The sequence below is a fragment of the Epinephelus lanceolatus genome, chromosome 21 (assembly GCF_041903045.1).
Source record: "Epinephelus lanceolatus isolate andai-2023 chromosome 21, ASM4190304v1, whole genome shotgun sequence".
NCBI classification, from domain to species: domain Eukaryota; kingdom Metazoa; phylum Chordata; class Actinopteri; order Perciformes; family Serranidae; genus Epinephelus; species Epinephelus lanceolatus.
Genome location: NC_135754.1, coordinates 17,798,879 through 17,812,659, shown reverse-complemented (window position 1 = coordinate 17,812,659; position 13,781 = coordinate 17,798,879). Strand labels below are relative to the sequence as shown.

At 45.0% G+C, this 13,781-nt stretch overlaps 1 protein-coding gene across 2 annotated transcripts in view; it reads left to right on the top strand.

The window, feature by feature from the left end:
• Positions 1-3,818, top strand: part of ankfn1b (ankyrin repeat and fibronectin type III domain containing 1b) — a 135,193-nt gene extending 131,375 nt beyond the window's left edge. For both annotated transcript variants that reach the window (XM_033610692.2, XM_078163361.1), the window contains 4 exons: positions 69-235; positions 357-564; positions 1,014-1,735; positions 1,812-3,818. In XM_033610692.2, the coding sequence (XP_033466583.1) occupies positions 69-235; positions 357-564; positions 1,014-1,735; positions 1,812-2,114 (1,400 nt within the window). In that variant the 3' untranslated portion in view covers positions 2,115-3,818. The remainder of the gene's footprint in view (positions 1-68; positions 236-356; positions 565-1,013; positions 1,736-1,811) is intronic.
• Positions 3,819-13,781: the final 9,963 nt, after the last annotated feature.

The window sequence follows — 13,781 nt, the reverse complement described above, 5'->3', positions numbered from 1 at the left end:
TTGTATTTAATGGCACAGTGTTTTACATTTCCTTTTTTTTTTCTTGTTGGATTCCCTTTTCCCCACAGTCCACTTTAATGCTTATTGCCCCAGTTTCATTGGCCAGTACTGCAGAGTATCGGCTTTGCTGGAGCTGGAGTCCCTCATGTCCCAGCAGGCGCTGAGGGAGGCCTTCTCTGAGGCCGAGCTCCTTGCTGCTAAGAAGAAACACCAGCAAGTCCAGGAACACATGCAGGTAACACAGCTGGAACATACATTAAATGTTTGGATTGTATATACTGTTGAACTAGTATTTGCATGGTAGATGGATTCAGATGGATCCAGTAATACAATATATCTTGTTGACTGTACGACAGCAAATGGAGGAGGTTTGGCGTGATGCGAGGTGGATCATGGACGCCTTACAGTATGCCCGCTACAAGCAGCCAACAGGAGGCATATCTATAAGCTGGATAATTGACTTCTCCAAGGAAACGTTGCCGGACAAGCCTCCCTCCACCTCCTCTCAGCCAGATTTCATGCCCTCCCCCATACCTTCACCAGAACCCTGCCGCAAGCACTCAGGTCAGAATCAACTCTTAGAACAGAAACATGTCGGATACTGTGGCTATATACGGGATTTCATATGCCACAAAAATTACATAAAGGGATAGTTTGGATTTCCTGAAGTGGGAGGGACCTATCCATAGTCAGTGTATTACCTACAGAAGATGGCGATCAGCACACTCCCAGTTTGGAGCTCCTACATGATATTGATTTTTTTAAATTGAATTTTGTAGCTGACCCCTCCATAGCAGTACGTTGCTTAGCTTCTGTGTCTGTACTCCTGTCTGCTTCTCCAAACTGAGGGCATGCCGATTGACATCTACTGTATGTACTACACTGACTCTGGATAAATGCCTCATTCAACCCTACTTCAAAAGATCCAAACTATTCCTTTAACATGCAGGAGTTTGATAGTGTTTTGCTATAATTACACACCATCAGTAAGTATTTTTTCTCACGTTCTTCAGATTTTGCTGGACTGTCAGATGAGGAAGGCTCCTCTGAGGTCTTCCTCACCACTGACAGCGACTATGACTCCAGTCGTGCCCAGAGTCCTCGCGAGCTGGACCTCTTGCCCCCCTCACCCCTCTCATCTAATGCGCCACTGGAGCCTCGTGGTTTCCTGCGTAGTGACGGAAGCAGCTCTGGAGGGATGTGTCTCAATAGCGGTGGACGCGGAGGTGGGGCGCTAAGGGATTCCACGCCAGATGTCCTCCAAGCCTCGGAACCGCAGCACGGGAGGGAAAGCGAGCGGTGCGGTGGAGGAGGTCGGTGTGGAGGGGATAGACGAAGGGGGGTCCCGGAGCTGTTTGACAGTGACTTCATCCTGCCCAGCAGGCAGATCGAGCTGTTGCACATTACAGAGAAAAGACAGGCCTTCTGTGTGAGAACCAGCAGCCTTGAGTTCCCCTCCGCCACCTCAGCCCACCAGCCTTACTCCTACCACACAACTTGCCTCTCGCCCTCCACCTCACCACAGCGGAGATGGCACAGACCCTCGTCGGTGGACCGCTGTTGCTCGGCTGAGCGCTGCCTACCGCATCTTCCACCAGCACGTACCTTATCAGAGGACAGCGGCACACAGAGACTATCCTCACCATCCCCTGCTGCCCTCAGGAAAGGCTGTCACGCCACACTCAGAGTGTACCCGCAGTATCGCACAGGCCTGCCAAAGGAGACCAGTGTTAAGGTATGTCTTGACATGTTGAAGCATTTCACCTTTAAACTGTTGTTGTGTTTGTGACACCTTTCCTCCTGTGTTTCAGCTTTGTGTAACACCAGGAACGTCAGCACAGGAGATGGTCCAGCTAGTTGTGCAAGAGATGAACGTTGTGTCGCGGCGCATGCTCAATGGCAGCGGAGGTGAACAGGAGCAGTGTGTGTACTACAGTCCTGAGCAGCTGAAGCACTTTGGCCTTGTGCTGGTGGTGGACAATAGAGAAAAGTGGCTTCAGGATGATTTCTGTCCCCTGGAGCTCCAAAACCCTTGGCTGAGGGGCAAACTGTGCGTTCGCATTAAGGAGTATTCACCACTAGCGCTCAAACACAGCCGGGCCACCACAGTGTGACGCTTCCAGGAGAGAGAACGAAATCAAGAAAACAATTCAGAGCTCATGCCATGTGCAGTGGAGTATCCTTGGAAAAATGTGTATGGAAATGAAGGAACTGTTACATTTGTACAAACAGGCTCCTAAACTCTACACTGTTTTCTCTCTCACTGTGGTGTTAGCGTCCACAACTGCAGCTACGACATGTCATATTTTCTGCTGTGTTCTTGTTATCTGAAAAGCTTCTGTTTCCATGAAATGTGTTCTCCCATACGTAGGACCTTTCTTTTTTATGAACATCAGAGACCCTCATGTGGACACCAAATGAACAATAACAAAATGGAACAAAGAGAACACAGTTTTGTGCTGTCAGAAATCATTTGTGAAAAAGATTGTGATGCAGAGCAAGATTAATGGAGCGTCAATTTGACTTCTGGCATGATTGACGCCGGCACATCGGGCCGCGCACATTGCCAAAACGACATGGCCGGCATCATCCTCCCCAGCCACACGCGGACACGGCTTTTCCTATGAACTCTCTCATTGTGTCATTCCCAAAGAGCTGTCGGCTGCAGCCGCCCGGCCCCATGTTCCCAGGATGTGGGCTCTGGAGCCGGCCCAGAGGGCAGGAAGGAAGAGAGGAGTACAGAGGGGGGCTGGCGTCTCCGCTTGGGGACGCAATCGGCCCGACGATTTGGCCCGTCAGCCTGTCACTCAACTGCTCTTGGCCACTGTGCTGTCTGGTAGCAAAGCAGCCAAGCAAGGGAGAGAGAGCTTGATAGTGAGTGAGAGCGAGAGAGGGCGAGGAGGAGGAGGAGGAGGGTGGAGGCTGCATCTTTCACAACCTGGCACTGGCTCTCTGGTGCTCTTTTCCTCCCTTTTGCAGCAACACATTCTCTGTATAGTAGTCTCAGTCGTAGTGTAGCTAACAAATACTCATCTTGTGAGGAAACAAAATGAAACCAGCCAATTTGGATTTTCACATCAGAGAAAACACAAGCAATACTTGACTCTTTGTTTCTCTGATAGTTGGGGAAAAGCATGTAAACCTTCCAGAATTGTGCCGAGTACATCTCAAGTACTGTAGTTCATGCTGTGCTAAAAGTTAACCAGTTCAGTGTTTTGTTGTGTTTGGTTCAGTGGTATTCCCAGATGGATCAGAAAATGGTGCCCGCCAGTCTAGAGCAGGGTCTCCCAAAGGGATTCCAGTGTGAGAAGGATGACTTAAGTTGTTAAGAGGCCCATTGTTTGCCAGCAAAGTAACATATTGTATAAACCAGACTGTCTTCTGAACTGCTAAAATTAAGTTATATATGAAAGAACTTAACTATAAGATGGATAAAATATATATTTTAGCCCCAAACAAACCACTTTGACCTGCAATTTGTGTGACAGATGGAGAATAGTAAAGGCAAAATGTCAAATATAAAATCTACACACTTGTAGCAAACCACCTCCTTCAAAAATATGACATTATGGCTGCAGTCAAATCATCTTTATTGCTTTGGAAGTGACCCAGAAGTATCTAAGGGTGCTTTCACATCTGCCCTGTTTGGTTCCGTTCAGTCAAATTCAAGTTTGTTTATCCCCTAAGTGCGGTTCATTTGGGCACACCAAAACAACTGGACCGAGACCTTCTTGAAGAGGTGGAGGAGGTTACAAACGAACTCTCGTGTGGTTCTTTTGTGGTGAGAACGTGTTCCAACCTTGATCCAAACCACCTGCAGTCGCATTACACATTATTTGGGTTAAACAAGCATGAGCATGTTACAGTCCTGGAGGATTATTAATGTGCGCCTCCTCCTGTACTGCCTTAATATGCACATTCAGCAGCAATATAGTCCACGATGACAAGCACTAAAATCAGCCTGCGTAGTTGTCCCTCCATTGTGACATTAGAAAGTGTCACATTTATCTTGCAAGTGTACTCTTCTTCAACATTTTGTTTACTTCCTGGATTTTTCCCACATGGAAATTCTGACCAATTAAGAGCAGCTTTCTCGCACAAGGCATTTCATCTAGTCTGCTTGTAAATGCTGCCATGAGAACACGAACCAACTCTCGGCAATTATGCAACTTTGCAACAAAATTAGTCCCTGATTCAGACCAAAGCAAGACAACTCTAGGTCTGAAAGCAGCCCAAGTCAATATGGTTCGGCTCAAAACTGGTGGAAACTGGTTCGCTAGATAGCACCAAGGTCCCATGAATCCTGAACAGAACCAGAGCTAATTTGGTGAAAAGGGGCTTCATTGTGGTCTATTAGATAACACTGTGGTTAGTCCACAGTAAACATGCTAGCACATTAGGGGCCTGTCCCAATACCCACACTTCCCCTAGAAATACCCACTTGCACTTGGTAATGCGCAGTCACGTTTAGGCTAGTGGTGTCCCAAAACAGAATTGAGGTAGTGGAAGTGGTTTCCAACACTTAAAACCCGCCATAGATTCCAAGAGAGTGGAAGATGAAATTTCCCAGAACACCTTGCGAAGTCAGCAACTTCAGCAAGTTTTGGAAAACAATTTGTTACTGTACGATCGGAATGTAGGCTATACAAACAACAGATGGTTGGACTAGCGTAAACTCATCAGCAACTCAGTTGAACACAGCATCAAAATATTTAAACAAATCAACTTACCCGAACAAAATCGATCAGAACTAGAAGACATCGTAGGCACCTCCTGTTGTCAGCATTTCTTCTCCGTTGATTCATCAGATGGAGAAGAATAAACATAGCACACGCCACAACACAAGCGCTGGAGCCGGCATTTTCAAACCTGAATGACTACCGGTATCTTGCGTTGCTACTACGCATGATGACGCATGAAGTGGTGTCCCATTTCTTAGGGAAAGATCTCTACCCTAATATTTCTCACTTCCCTCATCAAGGGTTATCTCGCAAATGAGGGCACTCATTACCAAGTGGAAGATTTAAGGGGTAGACATAGGAATGGGCCTAGGTCAAGAGCAGTAGTGCTACAGTAGTTTGTCTACCCTGATGGGTTGTGGGACCCTTGCCTTGCAAGTCGTAGCGTTCAGTAGAGAGTCTCTAATCTGTGGATTACCTCAATCACCATCACACTGATGCAGGTACTTTTGGGATGAACCACATTAATTCTAACTACACAACAAATAAGGCCTCTTAACAATCTAAACCATCCTTATGAGGTAATTTTTGGGAACCTATGCCAAAATTCAATTTCTCTGTTCACACAGTACAGTCTGTGAAACTCCACATATTGCTCCACATGTCAAACTGCAGGCTGTTGTGTTTTGTTTTTTTTTCCCTATCAATTGTTTTTCAGCATATGATAACTACTTTTTCTGGCTGTAAAGCATCAGCACAAGCTCAGCAATGTCATACTGTTAAAATTACCTGCAGCATCTCCAAATGTAGCACCAGAAAGGTCCAAAAGAGTCAGGGGAGTCTGATGGGTAGCACTGTAGCATTCCAGGTTCACAGGATGTTGTGGAACCTGTCGCAGGGGGGGAGTTAACGGTGGCGTCTCTCAAAGTGTTTACAGAGTTTAGTTTCCTTACACTTTCAAAGATGTGTTTACGTGTAACTACTGTATAAAGATGTCTTAAGATGTTATAAGTTGTAATTGGTTTCACTAATGGCTTGAACTGTTGTGTTAGCGCTTAGATGTCTTCTTTATACACGTTGTTAAAAGCTGTTTTTACGAGGGCCAACTGCAAAAACAAAAAAAATACAACAAAGAAACCGAACCATGTACATAGATGAACAAAGACCAGGGATTGAATGTACTGTATCTGCCCGAAATGTGAAAGTAGGTGAATGTGGGGCTGTCATCACTACTGAGGTCAAAGGTCAGTGAAGTTATAGGCAGGAGTCTGTCTTAAGATTATGCTAAAGGGGGAAGAGGGTGGTTTTGAATTCCCTTTCCAGTTGAAAAATATAGTAAAGCCCCATGTTTACAAGGAGCTGTTGGCAGATCCATCAGGGGAAGTCATGAAGGAGACATCACGTCACTTTTTTAAAATCTATTTTTATTGAACAATAAATGAATATTACAAAATAAAAGCCTCGGTTGTTTATGAGGGTTTCTTCTCTTTTAAGGGATCGCAACACACGAGTGGAGGAAGTCTCTAACCATCATGTGAGTCCCACTGAGAAAAAACGTCATACTGACCTTTTTACACTTCCTGTTTGAGAGATAGAGTAATTTACACATCAACTGCCCAACACTGTCTTCATTCGAGAGCTGAAATTCCACTATGATGCCATGATATGTTTTGGCTCACCTCATCAGCCATAAGAGGCATAACAAGCTTATATTTCACGTGTGTGCAGATCAGATTTTCTGTGGGGCTTATTCTTTTAGTTTGGAGTTTCATCCACATGTATGATGCACTCCCAAGAGCTGTTCCTTCATCTGATATGAATGAGAGTCAATGACAAATACAGGGCACTTGTTCCTACAGATGCCATATTGCAATGACCTCATCAGCGTTTGCCACCCGGCTGATGAAAACTGAATGGTGGGCAGCTGCAGACAGAATCTCACAGTGTAAGTAGTGGGCACGGCCACATGAAGCCTGCAGCGTGCACTCGCCAGGGATGAACAATGATGTTACTATTGCCTCTGTTGATCCAGTGTGTTTTTTTGTAACAGGTTTGAATAGAGTTTAGGCTTAGCATTAGGAAAATACTTGACATAATGACATCCCCCTCCACCAGTTTCAGGGTGATGTGCATTACATCAGCTTTAGGATCTCAATGCAGCACTGTAAAGATGAGCATGTTTGTGCAACTACACTAAAATAAGATCTAAATGCCTCTTTTTTAGTGGAGAAACTCAGTGTTGTTCTCTCATGAATTATAAGCTGTAAGCATTACTATTTATCCATGGTTGAATTAACAGAGCAATTAAGAGGCACACTATTACTGTCCCTTTCTGCTTGAAGAGAACGAAAATGGTCATTCTGCTGCACTAATAGAAGAACCAGAAAGTAAACATCAAACCCTGCTACATGCATATTTGTTGCAAATTGGCTTTGGCCCATTATCAGTTGAATTAAATATTTTTGTAAGAACAAACCCTTACATTAACCTCTAAGGCCTCCATCCACACTGACAGAACACTTTATTTTGAAAGTTTCATCTCTGACCAAACCCAGCAGGAGTGTGACTGTGTCCAGAAGTGACCTGTGACCACACCCTGCAGTGATGTCACAGTGTCCAGGAGCGCACCTGTATGTCACTGTAGCAGAGTGAGATATTGAACCCAATGTTAGCGTTCTTTTACATCAAGAGCTTCCCAAGCAGAGTCCTGCACTGGTCCAGTTTTGCAAACCTGCACCCACAAAGCTCAGTACGGGAAACAAATAGACACCTGTAATTGGACAATCCTAATCCCCACCCCCTTTAGTTACTGTTGCTAAGTCGGACAAGCTTGACAAAAATAAACACGGAGATGCCGGTTTTGCATAGTTTGCTGCTGCTGTGTTTATCAGTGTTTATAAAATTTAATGAGTCTGTGGAGATTGTAAGGCCTTGTTTACACAGATACCGATACAAATAAAAACAGATTTTTATTTATCCCGTATAAATTTTGGGGGGGGGTTTACACGATCAGTTGTGAAAACGCAAAAACGGCAGCTTTTTGCTGCAATTAGCATGCCAGGCCAGTAGGTGGTGATACGCCATATGTCAAACACCATAGAAGAACGTTCTGCGCATGCACAGTGATTTGTTTTCCTCTTGGAGCTAGTGATAGAAACAATGATAAACTACATTTTAACCTTATGTAGCATAGTTAGCTGCTATGCACTTACTAATATTTGCCACACCAGATGTCTTTTTTCGCAGATGTAGCGGTGAAGTTGATGCAGCAGTGCTAAGTTCATTTGTAAGCTCATAAGTAGTCCCAAAAGTGCAAACAAAACGTAAATAACCCGGCATATATCCGCCATTGTCGTTGTGGTTCCTGGGCGCCTAATGGGCATGCGCGAAGTGGGTTGCAAAGTCATCGTTTTCCAAAATCTCCGTCTATCCTGTTTACACGTCTCCACAGAAATGGATATTTTTAAAAACTTTCACATTGAAGGCCGTTTTTGAAAATCTCCGTTTTCATCGAGAAAAACGCCAGTTCCGTGTAAATGATAGGTGCAAACGCAAAGATAAATACCCGTTTTCAGAAATATACGGAACCATATAAACAGGTCCTAAGAGTTCCCCAGCCACATCTTTTTTACCATCTTCAAGATATGGTTTTCTTTTCAGCACAGAGACGCCTAGCACATAGCTTATCTAAGTATAAAAGGAAAGCTGAAAGTTCACCGAGGTTCAGCCATGTTCCAAAAAGGGGCAGGACTTAGGAAGGGCTAATTATCTCCAAGTCAAGTCCAGACACAGCAAACCTTCTCGCTGGTGCTTCCTAAATGAACAGACTGATATCTCTGAAGCTTAACTGACGCGGTGTTATCTTGTGATGATTAAGTGTTCCCTTAATTTTTTTGAGCAGCCATCTAGCTGGTACTCAACCAGGACTCTGTTGCTAGGTGTATTGTCCTTACTGTTGGCATTAATACATTTCAGAAAGTATTGAGAACACGTCTAAACAAGTACCACTTTAAGACATTTCTGGTATTTTCAGTAGGTCTGCTTAACTTTAAAATGAAATGTTAAAAAAACAAACACTTTATAAATAAAACAGTGATTCATGTCACAGCGTGCTTACTTACATATTTAAGCAATATTTTATTAAATTAAAAGCAATGGAACCAAGAAACCTTTGCGTTTTTGCATAGGCATTAATGAAAGATTTATGTTGCACAGCTCTGATGTTTAGATGTTTAGTCGAGTCGTGATCCCAGGGTTGAATCCTGGCAGGCCAGGTTGCTTTCAGCAGGCTCATATCACAGCACTGCCTCGCTAGCGCCATGTGTTTTTTCAGCCCTTGAGCAAATAAAATGCTGCATGCTTCCCTGTCAACAGATCCTACAAACACTAATATGCAGATGGACACACAAACACACATCGGTGCACACGGGCACTCAGGAATCTTGATATTTAGATGTGCAAATGCACATGTATACCACACAGAGGATTTACACTTTTGTACTACATCAAGACAAAGTCGCACACACTTTCCCAAGCAGCTTATCACACACAAATCATGCCACGGTGCATCCTTGCCAACACACTGCGCCTTTAAGAGCAGCCCTTTACCGTTTATTGACAGTAACTTAAGAATTGTACTGGAATTCTGACACCTCCTAATTTTAAACCTTCTGACTCCAGGAGGACCCGAGCTAAATATAAACCCTGGCATATATCTGAATACCTACAAAGAAAACATTCCCAAAACACCCTGAATAGTGGCCATTCATGCTCATAAAAGAGATTCAAAGTGGAGTGTGCAGGCGCAGCGGCTCGTGACTCATCAAAATATGTGCAGCAACAAAGTCAAGTTGTGCATCTTGGAGGATCATCTGATTTTGTCAGCACCTCCTTCTGGCAGTGAGGCAGGATTCAGAGGCTGTTAAGCTTACGTACTGGAGCAGGAAAACTCTAAACTGCTGGTTGCACATGAGCCTGTGCTCCACTTTGTTTCCTGGAGCTCCCTACCTCCATGAGCTTCAACTTGACCCTTGGTGAGGTTGTTTAGGATTATGGGCCAGAGGGTGGGTCCACACCTTGGCCAGATAACCTCACAAACACACACACATACATACATTGTAGCTCATTTTACATGCATCATAAATGGGCACGCTCACCCAACATGTGCAGCTTTCCTGTATAGATGGATGCCTAAACATGTGACCCTGGATGCAGACATGTTTTCAAGGAATTTGACAATGCACTGTTCAACCAAACATCAGCAGCAACAGCTTTGACAGCTCTCTACTGACGCCGCAGTGACATCCCTCTCCTCTTCTTCTACTCTGCACCGACCGATCACCTGTTTCCCTCCCTTTCCCCAACCCCTCTCATCCCACCGCCCCACCCTTCCTACCACCAGCCGATTTCAGCCTGGCACTTACTGGCGGATTAGCAGCGGCGTACATGTATGTGGACGCTGGCATGTGTGTGTTTCTGTATATGTGTGTGTGTGCAGTGGGTGGGAAAAGTGAAGCCTGCCACTACTGCATCACTCATTTCTCTCTCTCCCTCTCTCTTTCCCTCCCTCCCCAGGGCCCATAAACCTTTAAAGCACCTATAAAACACTTGGCGAGGCCTTTTTGAAGTTTTTATGAAGATCTGGCTTTATTGTTCCCAAGAGATGAGCCCCGCTCCGCTGGCGCCTCGGAGCTTTCTGGAAGTGCCAGTGAATTCAAGAGGGGGGGCTGGGTGGTAGCAGAGGAGGGAGTCCCAGGGAAAGAAGGGCTGGGAATGGGGGTGGGCACTGTGGAGCCTGTGTTTTTATGCCCCCCTGTGCATATGTGTGTAGTGTGCGGTGCATATGTGTGTGCATGCGAGTGTGTGTGTGTGTGTGTGTGTGTGTGAGGGTGGCAGATGAGCTGCAGATGCAGCGTGAACATCAACGGTGACAACTTTGTCTGTGGGGTGTTGACTTTATGTCCTCGAGGTAGATTTAAGACACATCAAATCAAATACATGCAAAGAAAAGTTCTAATAAAAGCACATGTGTTTGAGCACAAGCATGCGTGTGTTGCAGCATGTGTGTGTCTGCGTATGCATTCGCAGACGATGGGGCCAGCAGGTTGCGTCCTTGTTGTTTGAAGTGGGGCTCTGTTGTTCTCATAGAGCTAAATGAATGGAGCCGGACCCCCCTCCATCTGTCTGATCCAGCGGCACCGGCCCTCCCTCCCAAATCCCGGCTCTGACGCCCGACGCACCGGCCCCCTCAAAGGAACAGTTGGCAAACGGACGGCCCATTAAACAGGCGAGGGCGACGAGCCCTCACCTCTAAGCAACACTTGTAAGAGCAGAGAGAGAGTGTGACACAGGCAGAGGGAGAGAGGGAGGAAGGAGATAAAAGTCATCAAGAAATGTGTGTGAGGGAATTATGTGTACATTTCATGTGTGAATGAAAAATCTCACTGCTTCATAAGTCTTTAGTGAGCATGTGAGTGCAGAGTATGACTTTATCATGCAAATAACTGCATATATTTCTTGTTTACTTTTATTCTATTCTTGTTTATTTTATTGATGTATGATCATAGTTAAATTTCACACTTACAGCTTCAGCATGGTGACGATATATATTTTATTTTTAATATTTTTATATCTTAAGTACTAGAGTTAATTTCTGTAGCATGATGCACATTCTATTTTTTATATATTTTTTATTTTATGGTACATTTTTTTACATTTTATTTTATATTTGCATATTTCTATTTCATACTGTTCCTAGTATTTCTGATTCTGATTTTATTGCGTGTGTGTGTGTGTGTGTGTGTGTGTGTGTGTGTGTGTGTGTTGGGAGTGGCAGTTAAAACTCAGTGGCCATGACATTGGCCATGCTGGTGGCTTTGACTCTGCTTTGCCCTCCACAACACCCATTCTCTTGTGTGTGTATTCTGACCTTTTCTTTAAGATTATTTTTTCACTTTTGCCTTTATTTGACAGGACAGATTCTTAAGCATTGGGGGTGGGGGGGGGGGGGGGGGGGGGGGGGTGACATGCAGCAAGGGGTGGGCTGGCTGGAATCGAACCCATGGCTGCTGCAGCAAGGACACTGCCTTTGAACATGGGATGTTCAGCATTGACTTCTATTGTGACATATATCATATAACCAAGAAGCACGACCACATCACACCAGTCTCAGCCTCTTTACATTGGCTCCCTGTTTGTTTTAAAATCTTATTGATCACTTTTATGGCTCGTCATGGCCTGGCTCCAGATTACATTCCAGACCTCTTAGGGCTCATTTATGCTCCCTTTACATATGAAAATGTATACGTCCATTTCAAACAATGTTACCGTCACTGCCGACATACTTCCATGCGCCCTTTACGTTGGCATGGATGTTAACCAATATATCCACCAGGAGGCAGCCCAGCGTCAAAAGTTTATGACAACAACAAACTCAAAAACAAACATGGCGACTGTGGAGGAGATATTGATAATGTACCTCTTGCATAAAAGACAAAAACAGGGGCAGTGTTGTAGGAGGCGGGGGTCAGTGAGGCCGTTAAATACATCGCAACTGGAGGACCGAGAATTCTTTTCTCTAGTACTGCCGATCAGAGAAATTGAATTGTTATTTCTTCTTCGTGTCTCACTAGAGCTACGTATCGGGTAGTGACAGCAACACTGCCCCCACGGTTCCCGGTGGTACTGCTCTGTTTGGCCCGTATCCGTAAGCTTTATGAAAACGTGCAGAAATACGGACGAAATGAACGCAGAGCACGGACATAAGGCTCTGTCCATATCCGGATTGGCATTTAACGTTGAGCATAAATGAGCCCTTAGTCCCTTATGATTCTCTGCGTAGTTTGGGATCCTCAGGCAGAGGTCTTCTTCTTGTCCCGGAGTCCAGGCTGAAGACCAAAGGGGACAGAGCCTTTGCCACCAGGGCCCCAAGGCTCTGGAATGACCAGCCCGAGGATATAAGGCTGTCTGAGTCACTGTTTCATTTAAAGCCTGATTTTGCGTCGTGGAGGCTATTGTAATCTTTTGAGTGTTTGTACCTGGCGACATGTTTTTCTGTCAGCAGGAGTCTCGCCAGTTGCATTACGACCTGTGTGTGCACACCACAAGATTTCTCCACCGAGCCCTCGCCGACAGAGCCCGTGATCCTATGGACGCTGCCATTGTTGTTGTTGCTTGCCGGCTTGTCAGTTATGCCAGATCTTGGGAGAGAACCAAGCAACCAGGTCTATAGAAACAAGCTCAAAAGAAGCAACTATCATGCGTTTAAATAACTTATTAGACGGATATATAGAGGAAGGTGACATTTAGAGAGCAAGCCCAAATAAGCAATTCCACTTTAGAAACAAGCCCAAAGTTGCGGCAAATAAAAGGACCTGGCAAGTGGCAACCCTGCAGCTTGTCCTCCTCACATTTCTTCCGTCCTCCTGCGTGCTGACGTGGGACGTATCCGGTCTCTCATTGGCTGATGCTCTTTGTCAGTCGTGTCAGCCTTCTCCAGTTTTCTAGCATGCCAGATATCCAGTCCCAGTCACAGACGAGGAGGCGTAGGCTTGTCCACACATGAGGACTCATCGTGGCAGACTATCTGCCGACTCACCTCCGACCCAAGGTGGCTCTCAAGATCCTCTGCAATTTTAAAATCGTGGTGAAACTCTTGTAATGTGAACTAGGCTTAAGTCGCTCCTAAAAACGTACTTCTATCGGAAAGCATATCCAGACGTTATCTGAGCTGTCTTCTTTTTTGAGTTAGCTGCTAACTACTATCAGCCTGCTAGCAGCACACATAACACACTGTCCAAACCGCACACCTGTCCCGTCCATGGTCCCATCCTGACAGTTGTCCCTTTACACAGACATTTATTCAACGCAGTTATTACTTCCACTACCAGCCTAAATGTGAGACAGCTCTGTCAAACCTTTTACAGAGAGCATCAAGGTAGAATAACAGCATGTTAACTTGCTTGAGTAAGAGTTAGTAAATGGGATCTGATCTGATCTTTTTACAAGTATGCACATTGTCTCAGCTCAAGTTTCTTAGGTTGTGTTTTCATTCATTCATTCATTCATTCATTCATTCATTCATGTTGTTTCCTGTTTTACTTT